This window comes from Peromyscus californicus, unplaced genomic scaffold (genome assembly GCF_007827085.1).
Source record: "Peromyscus californicus insignis strain IS unplaced genomic scaffold, ASM782708v3 Scaffold_24__1_contigs__length_46423439, whole genome shotgun sequence".
In the NCBI taxonomy this organism is placed as follows: Eukaryota; Metazoa; Chordata; class Mammalia; order Rodentia; family Cricetidae; genus Peromyscus; species Peromyscus californicus.
In genome coordinates, this window is record NW_026294535.1 from 5186434 (window position 1) to 5202512 (window position 16079).

Genomic DNA, 16079 nt, shown 5'->3' on the forward strand with positions numbered 1-16079 from the left:
TCTTCTGACCCCCTCACGGGCGCCAAGCACACACATGGTGCACATACTTACAGGCAAACACTCATACATATAAAAACAAATCTAAAATCTAAAAATGCAATATTTGAAATTCTCAGAAAATTTTTGAAGATTTTTATTGTTTTCAACTGTGTGTGTGTGTGTGTGTGTGTGTGTGTGTGTGTGTGTGTGTGTGTGTGTGTACACACTCAAGTGCATGCACCAGAGAGCATGTATGGACATGTCAGAGGACAACTTATATGAGTCAGTGGTTTCTCTTTCCATCATATGGGCCCTGGGGAATGAGCTCATGATGTCAGGCTTGACAGCAAGCACCATTAACTGATGAGACATCCTGCTGGCCCCCACTTTAAAACTTTTGATGCAACTATTAAGAAATGCTCTAAAATGTCCTTTAATTTGAGGCTGTCTGGCCTCATTACACTGGGGTTACAGATTTGTAGGAAAGTACCAACAGGAGTAGAGTATTTCTTGCTGCATTTTTTTGTTTTTATTTATTTATTTATTTATTTATTTATTTATTTATTTATTTATTTATTTATTTATTTTTGAGACAGGGTTTTTCTGTGTAAAAGCTCTGGCTGCCCTGGAACTCTAGACAGGCTAGCCTCAAACTCAGATATCCACCTGTCTGTGCCTCCCAAGTACTGGGATTAAAGGTACATGCCACCACTGCTGCCCTGCTCTCCTGCCGCATTTTTTATTAGGGTGTAAATGATACGAATAGAATTTATCACTAATGATAATGATCTTGATCACTTTAGATGAGCTTGCAAGGTCTGATCATTAGAATAAGAATAGTTTTCTTCTTCCATGCTTTGGGAAGGAATCTTTAAACCCATTCTACATTCAATAAGAGAGGAATTAATAGACTCCTTTGAAGTGGGGAAGAGTTACATATTTTTTTCAGTGATTTCTTATTGTAAGAAAAGAGGAAATTATATTCATTTAAAGTCTTTGAAGACAGGTACTGAGTATCTATAGGTAGAACTTAATTAAGTACTCTTACCTACCAGTATCAAGATACCAAAGATCCTTGCAGCAAACTTGACTATTAAGTGCTTTTTTGTAGCCATCTCTTCCACTCCAAAAATATAATCGAGTTCCGATTGCAACAGCGCAGTGTCCAGCTCTTGGTCTGGGCCTTGAATTTTTTTTATCTTCTTGAGAATCTGATACTAGAGTTGTCCACTCTGCTGTATCTAAAAAGAAAGAAATTTCCATGACTCAGTTATTGCTCTGAAGCAACAAATAGCAAAAATTACTTTATTATGTCAATGAGCAAGTTTCAAAGACTCACCTAGATTTAGGTAAGAAAATGAGCTGGTACATCTCCATTCACAATCATGAGGTGAATTCTCAGTATTTTCCCCCTTGTGTGGAACCCATCCACCAAAAATGTACATCCTAGAAAGCAAAAGAAAACCAAGAACTTAAAGTAAGTGGTTTAATTTTACTTTTTGGATAGGAAATACAAGGATGAACTTAAATTTATTTGTTGGTTTAAAACTTCAGAACCACTTGCTTACCTACTACACTGTAGAGATAATATTATATAAATAAAATGGTCCTTTAAAAAAGAGTTTACCACCGGGCGGTGGTGGCGCACGCCTTTAATCCCAGTGCTCGGGAGGCAGAGGCAGGCGGATCTCTGTGAATGTGAGGCCAGCCTGGTCTACAGAGTGAGTTCCAGGACAGGTACCAAAACTACACTGAGAAACCATGTCTTGAAAAACCAAAAAAAAAAAAAAAAAAAAAAAAGAGTTTACCGGGTTGGGGATTTAGCTCAGTGGTAGAGCGCTTGCCTAGCAAGCACAAGGCCCTGGGTTCGATCCTCAGCTCCAAAAAAAAAAGTTTACCATTTTAAGTCAGGGTAGTACACATCTGAAGTCAGAGGTACTTGGGAAGAGGAGGATTACTGGAGTCCACACTGGGAAATGAAACAAGAGCCTGTCTCAACAACAGCAGCAAACGAAATCAACAACTTGATAAAGAGGTACTGAATCAAAATTATACTCTGTAAAATAAGTTTAATGAAGAGTGTTTCAACTATAATATACTTAAAACCCAGTCCTGTGTGTAATACAGTCAGGGTGCAGGCATCCATCCCTGCTTCCTGACTGCAGATGCACTCCGAGTTCCTCAAAATGGAGGACTACCACCTCCAACTGTAAGCACAGCCAGCCCTTCCTTCCTAGGTTGCTTCTGTTGGGAAAAGTAACTAAGACAGAGACCAAAAAAGATGAAATTTCACGTAACTCTGGGTCACTGCTATTACTTAAATGTAACAACTTTAAGCCTGCAGTCCCAACTGCATGGAAGCTGTGGTAAAAGCATGCTTGAACAAGCTTGGTGGTGCAGGCTTACAATCCCAGCTACCCAGGGAGGCCGAAGCAGGAAGATCACAAGTCCGAGGCCTGCCTGGACAAGTTAGTGAGACTTGGTCCTCAAATTCAAATTGAAAAAAAGGTTTGGTGAGGTAGCTCCACGTATGGTAGGACACTGCGATACATGTTAAGATGCTCAGTTCAAACTTCAGCACTGTTTAAAAAAACAAATAAAGCCAGGCGGTGGTGGCGCACGCCTTTAATCCCAGCACTCGGGAGGCAGAGCCAGGAGGATCTCTATGAGTTCGAGGCCAGCCTGGGCTACCAAGTGAGTTCCAGGAAAAGGCGCAAAGCTACACAGAGAAACCCTGTCTCGAAAAATCCAAAAAACAAAAAACAAAAAAAAAAAAAAACAACAAATAATGATCCTTAAATTTCCCCAGCACTCTAGGGGTTCTTGTTGGAACACTGTTCAGGAATGGAGTAGTGTAGAATTTTTAGTGCTTGTGGGGAAACTCCAAGAAAACAAGACAAGAGTCTTGTGACCTCAGTTTCTCCAAAGCACGGAATTGTTCTTGGAATGTGTTCTCATGCTGTAGTGGATAGGAGTTTAACTTCAGCTATTGTTATTCATGTGCTTCTATGGAAAACGTGTTTTGACCTCATGTGGCTTGTCCTTGTGATTGAACACCTTACTCACAGGATTCTTAACTCTCAGAGTATAAATTGTCTGATGCTCCGAATAAGTTGTCTACTGCATGAGACTTTTAGTCCACCTCATTTTTAGGCCCTGCTCTCCCAGACTCACACCGCCAATTAGAGCAATAAACAGTTCTTTTTAATTTTTTCTAAAACATTTTATTTCATGTGTGTGGGTGTTTTGTCTGCATTTATGCATATGCACCATATGTATGCCTGATGTCTCTGATTCCCCAGAACTGGAGTTAGTGATGGATGTGAGCCCCGTGCAGATGCTGGGAATCCAACCACAGAGAAGACACAGCAGCTTGGCCACACCTTCTGACACTTAGGTCATGCCATACCAGAAAGGCACGGAGAGGAAGGCAACTAGGTATCACAGATGGTACTAAAAGAAGTGGGTGTACAGGTGTTTCAGCTCCCACAGACAAGTCACTTTAGCTGTGGTTAGCATGAGGCATTATGAAGTTTACTAATCTATTTCTAAGAAAGTAACATCTTTATTTTGCTTGGTATGAATCTTTCAAAGTTGGTAAAGATGAAAGCTAGCCATACTTGTTTCCAATGACACTGGCTGTATGGAGGCTTCGTGGAAGTGGTACAGTCCCCTTTGTTTCTGGTTGTGACCATGACATAGTTTCTAGAAACAAAAATAAGCAAATCAGGAACTTGATCTAATAATAGTACATCACCTTAATTTACACACAAGTATAGAACAAAAGAAGTACTTATCAAAATGAAGCAAAAATGTTTTAAATCAGTTATCTGAATTTCATCTTAAATGTTTCCAGACCACAAAAACTTCCAATTAGAAATCTATTTACAGCCGGGCGGTGGTGGCGCACGCCTTTAATCCCAGCACTCGGGAGGCAGAGCCAGGCGGATCTCTGTGAGTTCGAGGCCAGCCTGGGCTACCAAGTGAGTTCCAGGAAAGGCACAAAGCTACACAGAGAAACCCTGTCTCGAAAAAAAAAAAAAAAAAAAACCAAAAAAAAAAAAAAAAAAAAAAAAAAGAAATCTATTTACATTTGAATTTAACATTATATTGAAGAAGTATGCTTAAAATGTCATTAATTTTGAGTTACATATAATATTTTTGACTTTACCATTGTAAATAAATGTGTGAAACAGTCAAAAATGAGAAGTACATTTCCAGTTACTCACTTCTAGAGAGCTGCCCTCAGGTTTCCCACTGGTTAGCAATGCTGTGAAAGCCACACTTCCCAAAGACAGGGGGGACAATGAGAAACTACCAACCCAACCAGATCCTTCCAAGGTGAAAGAGGGCACTACTGACAACTACAACGGACAGCAAGCATAAAGCTGGACCATTCTAGACAAGCCAGGACCTATGGTGGAGCTCAAGGGACCATAGGAAAGTTACTGCCATAAACTGAACATTCAATTGCTCAAAGTCTCAGCTGTTTCAGAGAATGTAAATGCTAACTATAATATCAGTGCAACTTGACAAGTATTTAAACAAAAACGTTTTAAATACATTTAAATTTCTCTTACCAATCATAAGAAATTCCTGAATCAAACTATGATTACCTAAATCAAGCTGCCATAGGTCATCCAGGCGAGCACCACACATTCCACCAAAAACATACATCCTAGGACGTCCAGAGTCTTTTTTACAATATATAATCGCAGTATGGGACTCTCTCGGAGAAGGTACAATGCCTTTGGTGGCTGGGATGCTCCAGCCCACGACACCAGAACCATGCTGTAGTTCCAACTCATAGAAATCATTTAAATACCTACGACATCACAAATAAATGAAAACGTTCAGATGATAGGTATGTTTATTTGCTTTTTTTCAATTCACAAATACAACATATGCTAGCCACACACAGTGGTGCATGCCTGTAATCTTAGCACTCAGGAGTTTGAGGCAGGAGGACCATGAGTCCAGGTCAGTCAGTATGAACCAGACATCCTATCTCAAAGAAGAAAATAAAAAGAAAAGGGCTTGAGAGATGGCTTAGCAGCTAAGAGTGCTTACTGCTCTGGCAGAGGACTCAAGCTGGGTTCTGAGTGCTGACATCTGGTGGCTACAACCATCTGGAACTCCAGTTACAGAGGATCTGATGCCCTTTGCTGTCCTCTGTAGGCACCTACATGCACATGGTGCAATAAACTCATGCGCACACATACACAAATGTTCTTAAAAAGAAAAATGTCTATTATATGCTTATTGTAAAAAAAAATTCACATAGTACAGAAAGGCACTAGGCAAGCAAAACTTCCATATATTTATTCATCCCATATATATTTATCAAACGACTATGTCCCAGGTACCTGCCATAATATATAGTGAAGACAGAAAGCATCTTACCAATACTCTTGTTACTGACCATGGTGATGGCTTTAAAACACAGTCCCAAATATCTGAAATACACTCTTTCCATCAGATGAGATCCCTCTCCCCTTTACTGTTGGCTGCTCTAGGACTGCTCTGAACAAGGGTGCCCTGGCTGGCTTGTGAAGGCCAATGTATTCTTACTGTAATACTGCTTGTGGAACTCTCCACCAAGCTCTGAAAAGGCCACTCAAGGGTCTGGGTATGCAGCTCAGGTGGTAGAGTACCTGCCCAGCGCAGAGGAAGCTCTAGTTTCAGTCTCTAGCAATGAACATCCCAGACATGGTGGCAGAGGCCTCTAATTTCAGCACTCAGGAGGTATAGCAGAATGATCAGAAGTCCGGTTGTTCTTGGTTACACAGTCCAAAGCCAGCCAGGGCTTTATGAGATCCTGTCTCAAAATAAGCTACACACAGGCATGTCAGGTGACGGCCCCATTGAACCGTCCGTCAGCCACCTCCGTTAACTGCCCGATGTGGGGTAACCACTCAAGCTTTCCCACTGAAGGGCTCAGCCATCCCCTTCGTGCCATTTGATCTCCTTACTTAACAGAGTTTGAGCGTGAGAAAAGTTGCTACTTTGCATCATTATTACACAGCACTAGATTTCCAACAGTAACTATGGACAATAATTCAGCAAATACCTTGAAGATATTGTTATCTGGAATGCTTACTGCTTTGCAACCTTTTTAGCACACTATAATGTCATAGCAATGTCCTAAATAGTGTCTTAATTTAGAAACTGGCATTAAACTTGTCCTAAACAGCTTCTGTTCTTAAAAAACTGTCATTAATCTGTGACATACATACATATATATTTTGGTTTGTTCGAGACAGGGTTTCTCTGTGTAGCTTTGGTGCCTGTCCTGGATCTCACTCTGTAGACCAGGCTGACCTCGAACTCACAGAGATCAGCCTGGCTCTGCCTCCCGAGTGCTGGGATTAAAGGTGAGCACTACCACCTTCCAGTGACATATATTTCTTACTGCAATGACTTGGCTTTTTTGCAAATGCATGCATATGTGGTATGCATACATGTGTGCACACATGTATAACCAAGGGCTGACATTAGGTTGTCGTCTCTACCTTTTAGAGTTGAGGCAGTCTGTCCTGAACCTGGAACTTGGTTTGTTTTGTCTAGTCTTGCCCAGAGCCCTTCTGTTCCTGCCTCCTGTTCGCTGGAATGACATACGGCCACTACACCCACCTCGCTTTCTATGTGGGTTCTGGAGATCCAGACGCAGAGTCCTCACACTCGCATGACAAGAGCTTAACCTGCTGAGCTATCTCCCAATTCCAAAATGACTTCTGTAACAACTAATTCAATTTCCTACTAATTTTTTATTCAAGTATAAAGGCAGAGAGAAAAACAGTTTAGAAAATAGAATTTGAAAGTTTAGGGACTGGAGAAATGGCTCAGTGACTAAGAGCACACTCCCAAGAGCATGAGTTCAGCTGCCCAGCACCCATGTCAGGTGGCCCACAGCCGCCTGGAACTCCAGCTCCAGGGAGAGCCAACACCTCTAGCCTCACTGGGCATCCACACTCACAGGCATACACCCACACACAAACACCCACATATATATACATAATTAAAGATAAATTCTTACATCTGTCCTGGCGGCACACGCCTTTAATCCTTTAATCCAAGCACTCAGGGATGCAGAGGCAGGTGGATCTCTGAGTTCCAGGCTACCCTGGTCTACACAGGGAAACCCTATCTTAGAAAAATAAATAAATAAAAATTAAAAAATAAAAACCAAGACATATATTGAAAAGGGAAAAGGAAAAGAGACAGTGATTCATTCTCTTTGGAAAAAGGGACAGACAGTATTTGCTAGTGTAATACATCTTAGTAGACCGTATGGAGTATGAGAACAATGGCTTTCATTTAATAACCACATTTCACACCAAGTTTTCAGATAAAACCAATTTTAAAATAAATTGGTATTGTACATGACCCACTTAATATGAATTATAGCCCAAGACATACAAATATATTGGCATAAGCAATTATACAAGTATCAACTTAATAAGATGATTTCTGATTAGAAAAGAGAGTTTGAAAACCTTCTCTAGGGACTGAAAAACACACAAATACATAAAAATGTATGCCGGGCGTTAGTGGTGCACGCTTTTAATCCCAGCACTCGGGAGGCTGAGGCAAGCGGATCTTTGTGAGTTCAAGGCCAGCCTGGTCTACAGAGCGAGATCCAGGAAAGGTGCAAAGCTACACAGAGAAACCCTGTCTTGAAACACCACCCCCCCAAAAAAATGTGTTTATTGTTAGTCTCAAATATAAAAATATAAGCCTAAGCCTTATAATAACTACAGATAAAATATTTTTTTTTTTTTTTTGGTTTTTCGAGACAGGGTTTCTCTGTGTAGCTTTGCGCCTTTCCTGGATCTCACTTGGTAGCCCAGGCTGGCCTCGAACTCACAGAGATCCGCCGGCCTCTGCCTCCCGAGTGCTGGGATTAAAGGCGTGCGCCACCACCGCCCGGCCAGATAAAATATTTTAATCTAAGTCAAAATAAGCACTTGGTCTATAACGAGCATACCTGGGAACATTATTATTTGAGTCTTCACTTTCATTTGCCAGACCACCAAACAAATAGCACTTGTTACCATACAAAGAGAAACTATGTCCAAGCCGAGGACAAGGAGGTAAACCCGAAGGAGGAGGCTGGGGTTTCACTTTTTTCCATAGCCAACGGCTTGCCTGAAAAAAGAAGATATGCCTATGAAAGAAGGAAGCATTTCTACCTCAGTACTGTCAACAGTGAGCCGTCATCCCAATGCCTCAGAGTCCAGATGACAAGTAAGTGGCTAACTTCTGGCTGGTTTGTTGAGACACGATCTCACCATGAACTCTGTACACAGTGAGTTCCAGGACAGTTCGAGGCTGGCCTCAAACTCCAAAATATCTGCCTGCCTCTGCTTCCCAAGTGCTAGAATAAAAGGCATGTAACTCTATGGCTAACTTGTGAAATTAAAATGTATATCCTGGGAAGGCTGGCTGTGGTAATTCCAGAATTTGTGAGGCAAGAGGACCAGGAGGTGAAAGGTATCTCTGGCTACTGAGTAAGTTTAAGGGCAGCCTGGACTATGTGAAACTTGTATCACAAAGCTATATGTATGCCTGTAGGTGTGTGTGCATACGTGTTAGTAGACGCTCAAGTGAATCTTCTCTATACACAGATTTCCACGATGATACGCTAAGTTTACAATAATACTAAATACTATCACTTCTAATTTCTTCCAAGTGAAAAAAAAATAAGTATTTACACGTAGAACTTTAAGATTAGATGGAATTCATGAAAGCTATCTTTTATATATTAGGTAATCCATGAATGCTAAATATTTAACCTTTAAATAAATAAAACTCATTTAACAAATCAAATTCCAAAATTTATTCTTTAGCCATGAGAATCTTCTCTATTTGAAATGGTTGCTTGCTTGGAAATATGTACATTGGCATTCACATTTGCCAATGGCAGATACCCTGATGATCATGGCCCTTGGAACATATCAAGAACAGTCGACAAGAATGAGCTCCAGTTAATAAGCAAATCAAATTTAGAAAGGCTATATGAAACTGTAACCTCTCTCTGCATGACTGTGTGTGGGGGTTACTATTACTGTTAAAGGAAACCATTCTTCTCACACTGAGGCACCAGTTTTCAAAGCATGCTCTGGGTGGTAGAAACGCAAATGTCCAGGTCCCAGCACAGACAAGACTCGAAAAACCCAGGGGCGGGACCAGCAATCTGTTTTCATCAGTCCGAGGGTGCCTAACGGACAACTGTACTAACCCACAGAGACCTAAACATGAGACAGTTCAAGTATTGCTAAAGGTCAGGTATCTTTATGCTATAAAGGTCACACCAGACCTAAGAAAAGACATCAGAGACTTTGACTTGTCAGTGAAGCGGAAACATTTTCTTTGAAGCTATAAACTGTGGAGCATCTGTTACTGTACCTGTGCTAATACAATGTTTTGTAATCTCTTTTTAAAAAAATCACAACAATTTAATTAGCACTTCAGACTGAAATAATAAATGTGAAATACACTTACTTGCAACTCATATAACTCATTGCTGTATCTTCCATATTCAACCATTCCCCCAAACACTAGTATTCTAGTACCATCACAGACAAATCCATGGGCTGCACAACCTGGAGGGATGTCTCCTCTAACAGCTGGTAGGAACCACTGATTTGTAACTAGTCGTCAGAAAAAAAATTAAGATCAATTATAACAAATTATAGTTACATATTCCATGAGTTTGATACATATGTGTATAGATACAAACATACATGCATATACCCATTCTATATTCCTGTAGCTCTCAACTGAGGGTTCTTTTGCTCTTCCAAGGATACTGACTTTGCAATGTCCAAAATCATATTTAATTGTCACAACTGGAAAGGAGATGCTACACCAAGTCGTGGGTTGAGCCTGAGGATGCCAGCATTTATCTTACACAAGCCTCTACAGCCAAAAATCACCTGTCCCAAAATGTCAATAATGCTGCTGTTGAAAAACCCTGATTTTCACCATTTAACTCCTAGAAAGATGCTGGTGGGTGTCATCGCCATTAAAGAAGTGGAAAACCTGAGATTTAGAAAGGCTTGGTAACTTTAACACTGATTTTGAACAATTGGCAAAGTAAGAGTCAAAATAAGTGTAACTTCTTCTAAATCCATGGTATTTACACTATACCTAATCAAATACTTGTTGGGACCATTGGGGAGGGTAGCAGAGAGGAACAAAATTAACGAAATTTCTCCTACAGATTTTTGCCTTTAGAGGACTACTGTGATCAAATTGTTTCAAAGAAAAGTTGGTTGTGGAATATATCGACCCCAAACTCAGCAACTAGACTTACTAGTTTCCGATGATGGCTAGACTATTTACTAGTGGAGAAAAAAAAATTCTAATGAAGGCTCGTCCCCCCCGACCAGCGACACTTCGCGCTCTGCAGTGGTGTCTGAGCTCTGACAGTCCTCTTGGCGAGAGCGTGTACATACATCAACCACAAGTCCCTTCCCCGCCAGGTTAGAGAACGGTCGGCCGGCCGAGAAAGTCTCGCCGGCTTCCGCCAGACACCGAGTACCGCAGCTCAAGGGCCACAGGGCCTCCCCGCCCCTCGATCCTCGCAAAGACCGCCGAGGCCCGGCTTGGGGTGGGTTTTGGTTTTGACAGTGGCGGGATCTCGGCCCTCGAAGGGACCAGCCCCCGGGGGAGTGGAGCGGGGGGGGGGGGGGAGGCCCGACGGTGGAACCCGGGTCCACTCAGGTCCACGGGCACGGATGGGCCGGGGTGTCCCGAGGTCCGCCGGCGAGACCGGTCCAGCCCACGGGCCCCGGGGAAACCGAGCCGCCCTCCAGCACGTTTGCGAGCTCGGGCTGCCGACCCCGCCGAGCGAACCCCACCGCCCACCGCCGAGCTGAGGAAGCGGCGGCCCCCGGCGGTGACAGCTGTCAGGCCCGCGTCCGCCGCAGCCTCCCCTCCCCCTCCGCGGTCCCGAGGCGGGGTCGCCCAGCCGCCGCCTACCGGTGTTGTAGACGTGCAGCTCGTCCGCGATGCCCTCGTTGCCCCCGCCGAAGATGATCATCAGCTCCCGGATGGCCACGGCTCGGTGTCCGTGCCGGGCGCGGGGCACCGGCCCTGTGAAGGAGGAAACCCGCCTCCAGTTGAGGAGGCTGGGAGCCGCCATCTTCCCAACCCCCGCCCCTCGGCCCACAATGCCCCGCGCGCGACGGGCTCCACGGCTCGTGGGGAGGCCCGGGCACCGCCTCCAGCTGGGCGCGCGGGAGGCCCCGGCACGTGACCCGCGGGCCCCGCCCCCCCCAGTCCGTGGCGACGTGGCCCTCGGGGCGCCGCCAGGATGGAGCCCCTCCCACCGGCCCTGCCTCCCGCGCCCCTCTCCCGTGGCTTTCCGTGGGCTTGTTCGCGGAGGAGGGACCGCCTGGCCCTTGGAGTCCACTTTGAGCATCTTCCGTGTGGGCGTGGCACACCCTGCAAACTGTTGCCGCCGGGCGCTGGAGAAGAGCCGCCGCCGCCGTGGAGGTCCCAGGCGCCGGGCAAACCTGTCATCTCACACCAGGGTCCCGCCCATGGCAGGACCTGGACCTGGACCGTGGCTCCTGGACCGTGTGGCTAAGAAAAAAGTGCGCTGCCCCAGCTCCGATCAGATTTGGAGGTGTCAGGGCCTAGACAGCCCAAGTTAGCCCCCAAGGTGACTGGCTTTCGTTTGATTGAAGCAGGTGTATGAGTCGTCTTGTTGCTGTGATAAAAAATACCCTGACAAAAACAGTTGGAGGAGATTTATTTTGACCCACGGAGAAGGAAGCCCATCATAGTAAGGAAGGAGGCTTGGCAGGTCACATTTCACCTGCAGAGAGCCACGAATGCTGGAACCCAGCTGCCTTTCACATTGTTTGGTCCAGGATGGTAACCCGGGGAATGGTGCCACTCACATTTATCCCTATCTTAATTAACCTAGGTAATCCCTCATAGGCCTGCCCACAGGCTTGGCCCCCAGGTAAACCTAGATAGTATCAAGCTGACACTATTGACTATCACTATCAAGCTGACACTATTGACTACCACAGCTGTCATCGATAGCTAACAACTGACAGTACTTCCATACCCAGGCACCATCCTAAATTACCTTCTTTATAATAACACACAGTCTTTGCAACTGTTCAGGAAGTTTGGTACTTCCCCGTTGTGGTTGGGGAAGTGAGGCATATGGCTACGGAAATTGCTCAGGTACACACAGAAAATGACCTGGGGCAGGATTCGAACAGGCTTCTATGTTCATGGCTTTCCAGCCTTAACCGCTAAATGTATTGCCTCCGACAGTAGACGCTTACAGCCCTTAATCCCCAAACACCTTGCAGTTCGGTTCAAACTGGATCACAAAGTAAGTAGTAAAACAAACGCTTAAAGCAATTTAAATCTCGTCTCAGGTTATCAAGATGATACTGCAGGGAACACACACTGTGCAGCCCATTTTCTGAAGTTCATTTTCTCCCATCTCTTACCAGTTTCATTTCTCATCCACCTACCTCACACTCTCACCTCCCTCAAAGCTAAGTGTACCGTATCTCTAAGTTCTCATCCACCCAAGTTTTCTGAAGAGAGAATTCTCTACATTTTTAATTAAAACTTCTTACTGTCAGCCGGGCGGTGGTGGCACACGCCTTTAATCCCAGCAGGCGGAGCCAGGCGGATCTCTGTGAGTTTGAGCCCAGCCTGGTCTACAAAGCGAGATCCTGGGCAGGCACCAAAACTACACAAACTACACAGAGAAACACTGTCTCAACCCATCCCCCCTCAAAAAAAAAAGCCTCTATGTGTGATTTATTTGGGAGATGGGTGGTGGGCCCCCCCCCAAAAGCAAAAACAACCAACAACAATTATATGATAGATTCTTGTTGTTGTTAATATTCTTAGACAAAAAGACTTAAGGGGGCCGGGCGGTGGTGGCGCACGCCTTTAATCCCAGCACTCGGGAGGCAGAGGCAGGCGGATCTTTGTGAGTTCGAGGCCAGCCTGGGCTACCAAGTGAGTTCCAGGAAAGGCACAAAGCTACACAGAGAAACCCTGTCTCGAAAAACCAAAAAAAAAAAAAGACTTAAGGGGGAATTAAAAGTCGAAAACCCAGTGTTAATTAGGAGAGAGCCTGTTTCCCAGGCCTGCTACATCCAAGTACCTAGTGGCTTAAAATAGTTGAACAGCACTCAGGAGGCAGAGAAAGGCAGATTTCTGTGAGTTTGAGGCCAGCCTGGTCTACATAGTGAGTTCCAGGACAGCCAGGGCTTTGTAGAGAGACCCTATCTCCAAAAATATAACAAAGAAAATAAAAAGTAGAACCTGGGTTTGATTACCAACACCCACAGAGCCGCTCACAACCATCTGGAACCCCTGTTCCAAGGGTTCTGACGCCCTCTTCTGGCCACCACAGGCACCAGCCATACCTGTGGTTCATAGACATACCTCCAGGCAAAATACTCATAAAATAAATTCTTTAAAAAGAATCAAAACAGTAGAGCCAGGCGATGGTGGCCCACGTCTTTAATCTCAGCACTCAGGAGGCAGAGGCAGGCAGATCCCTGAATTCTGACTTCGAGGCCAGCCTAGTCTAGAGAACGAGTTCCAGGACAGCCAGGGCCACACGGAAGAACTGTCTTGAAAAAACAAACAAAACCTAGTAGAATTGTCAGAATTGTCTCACAGTTCTAGAGAACAGAATTCCAGAACCAGGGTGTCAGCAGGACAGAACACCAGTGTAGGCACCATCTAGGAGGAAAGATTAGAAAGGGTATCGAAGAAGGAGGGCTAGTGATGTCCCCCAAGAAGACAGCATTTTAAAGGTTATAACAGACGTGGAAACGGGAACTGGGGACTTGTTCAATGGGTTTGGCTTTGAAAACCACTTCCACCTTCACGAAGCTCCCTTCGCCTGTGGCTTCCTTTAAATATCAGCCCTCACCAAGTTCCCTTTTGACCTCCTCGTCCTCGACTATTGTGTTCCGTTTCCTTCCAAAGCCATTCCGAGTTCAGGTAGGAGGAGGAACTGTCTGTTGGATTTACAAATGCCTAGTGCAAGCCACTTTCAGTGGAGGAGGAGAAGCCAGAGAGAACAGAGGAGTGAGTAACAAGTGAGGAGGCACAGAGAACATCGGCAGTCTAGTATTCTTTTGAACTGTTGCCAGGAAAGCAAGAACATGTGCCGTACTCGGGCAATGTCCGTCCGGCACATGGTGGTCATTCAGTAAGATTATAATTTCTATCATCATCATATTACTACCGTTTCCAATCCTCTTCCTTAGCTACAGGGCATTGGAGAGTCAGTTGTAGAGCCAGAGACTAGTGCCCAAGGGTGGCAGAGAGCTGAGTGTAATCCACAAGGGCTCAGTTGAGGACTCAGGCCAAGGTTTTATGTTCTGGGGAATGCTAGCAGGTGGGCTCAAGAGCAGCGTCCGAGCAGGTACAGGCACTGTTCTCAGGATGAGGGAAGCAGAGTGGCTGAGACATCTGTGTACAGCTCCTAGGCTCAGGACATGGAGAAGGCAGAGGGAAGAGCAAGGCCGAGCTCTAGGCCCTGTGGGTTTTAACTGAGTTACCAGAGCAGGGACTCAAGAGCACGGGAGAAACAGGGAAACCCAGTGCCAAGACTCGGGTGCAGACCCCAATGTTACCCCCTCAGCAAGTAGCAGAAAAGAGCCCAGAGCCCTGAAGCTCAGGCTGCCAAGGTGATAACCCACTACTGAGGTCCATTGAGCAAGAGGGATTGAGTGTCCATTGTTGTTTCTGCCTGCTGTGTGTGATCTTGGATGCCGGCCATGAGAGACAAAAAGAAAAAAAAAATCAGCTTGACCCATGTAGTGATTCATTGGCTACTACAAAATACTTCCTTCCTTCATTGGCCTTAGGAGACACTATTTCACCCATTAACTGCCAACAGCTCCTTAGGGAGGGGTGGATTTCGTCCTCTACCCCCACCATCCATGAAGGCATATTGGCAGGTCCTCTGCAGGTCTTATGCAGGTGTAACCACAGCTTTGGTGAGTTCATAAAAGCCTCCTACTCATAGTCATAAGCAACCCTAATTAAGTTCAGGGGAACACACACGTAAGACAGGAAAAAGAAGAGGGGCTGACTACTTGGGAAGGAGGAAGGGTTCAGGAGGAGAGGGGACACAAGAAGGTGATGGTGATGGGGACATGAGCATCACCAAAACATATGCAGGTCTGAAACTGCTGAAAAATATTTCCTAAGATGTTTTTAAAAAGACTCCGCAAAGGCCGATCTGGTTGGCAAGAAGAAATGATAAATGTTCGACTTTCAGCTAAAAGATACATAGTTTAATGATAAATGGTACTACAGATTAAAAGTGCACATGAAGGGCAGAGATTATCATGTTTAGCCATGAACCTAAGTCCTGAAATAAATGCATCATTAAGTAAATGGTGTGAAGTAATATTATGTATGATATCATAGAGAATACTTGAGCATACCTAGATGATATAGGTTATAACTGGGCTATATGGTGTGATATAGCCTACCTATTTATTAGAATAATTATTATTTTCTTATTTTTTAAGATTTTTTTTTAGTGTATGTGTGTGCAGGTACCCTCAGAGGCCAGAAAAGAGCATCAGATCCCCTAAAGCTGGAGTTCTAGGTAGTTGTAAGCTGTCAATGAGGGTGCCGGGAATCGAACTCTGTAAGAGCAAGAAGTGCTCTAACCACTGAGCAATCACTCCAACCCAATGATTTTCTTTTCAACATTTATTTTAAAAAAACTGAGAAACAGCCGGGCGGGGTGGTGGCGCACGCCTTTAATCCCAGCACTCGGGAGGCAGAGGCAGGCGGATCTCTGTGAGTTCGAGGCCAGCCTGGTCTACAGCGCGAGATCCAGGAAAGGCGCAAAGCTACACAGAGAAACCCTGTCTCGAAAAACCAAAAAAAAACCAAAAAAAAAACAAAAAACAAAAAACTGAGAAACAGTCTAAGAGTGGTGGTGGGGGCTCCCGGTTATTGCCAAGCCCAGGGTGCTGTGCACTCTCTTCATGTCCCTATCCCTAACTACACTTTCAAACAATGTCCTTTTTAATTCATTCATTCATTTATATTTACTTACTTATTTCTTTTGA

The 16079-nt window shown here is 44.5% G+C and overlaps 1 protein-coding gene and 1 non-coding gene across 2 annotated transcripts in view; one reads left to right on the forward strand and one right to left on the reverse strand.

The window, feature by feature from the left end:
* The window catches only part of Hcfc2 (host cell factor C2), a 36747-nt gene extending 25543 nt beyond the window's left edge, over positions 1–11204 (reverse strand). The window contains exons 1-7 of the mRNA XM_052753005.1: positions 10966–11204; positions 9484–9632; positions 7967–8127; positions 4596–4804; positions 3600–3684; positions 1319–1425; positions 1032–1220 (exon numbers count right to left, since the gene is read on the reverse strand). Of these exons, the coding sequence (XP_052608965.1) occupies positions 1032–1220; positions 1319–1425; positions 3600–3684; positions 4596–4804; positions 7967–8127; positions 9484–9632; positions 10966–11128 (1063 nt within the window). The 5' untranslated portion in view covers positions 11129–11204. The remainder of the gene's footprint in view (positions 1–1031; positions 1221–1318; positions 1426–3599; positions 3685–4595; positions 4805–7966; positions 8128–9483; positions 9633–10965) is intronic.
* Trnaa-agc (transfer RNA alanine (anticodon AGC)) lies at positions 1792–1864 on the forward strand. The gene has a single exon. It is a non-coding gene; the product is annotated as a tRNA-Ala (tRNA).
* Positions 11205–16079: the final 4875 nt, after the last annotated feature.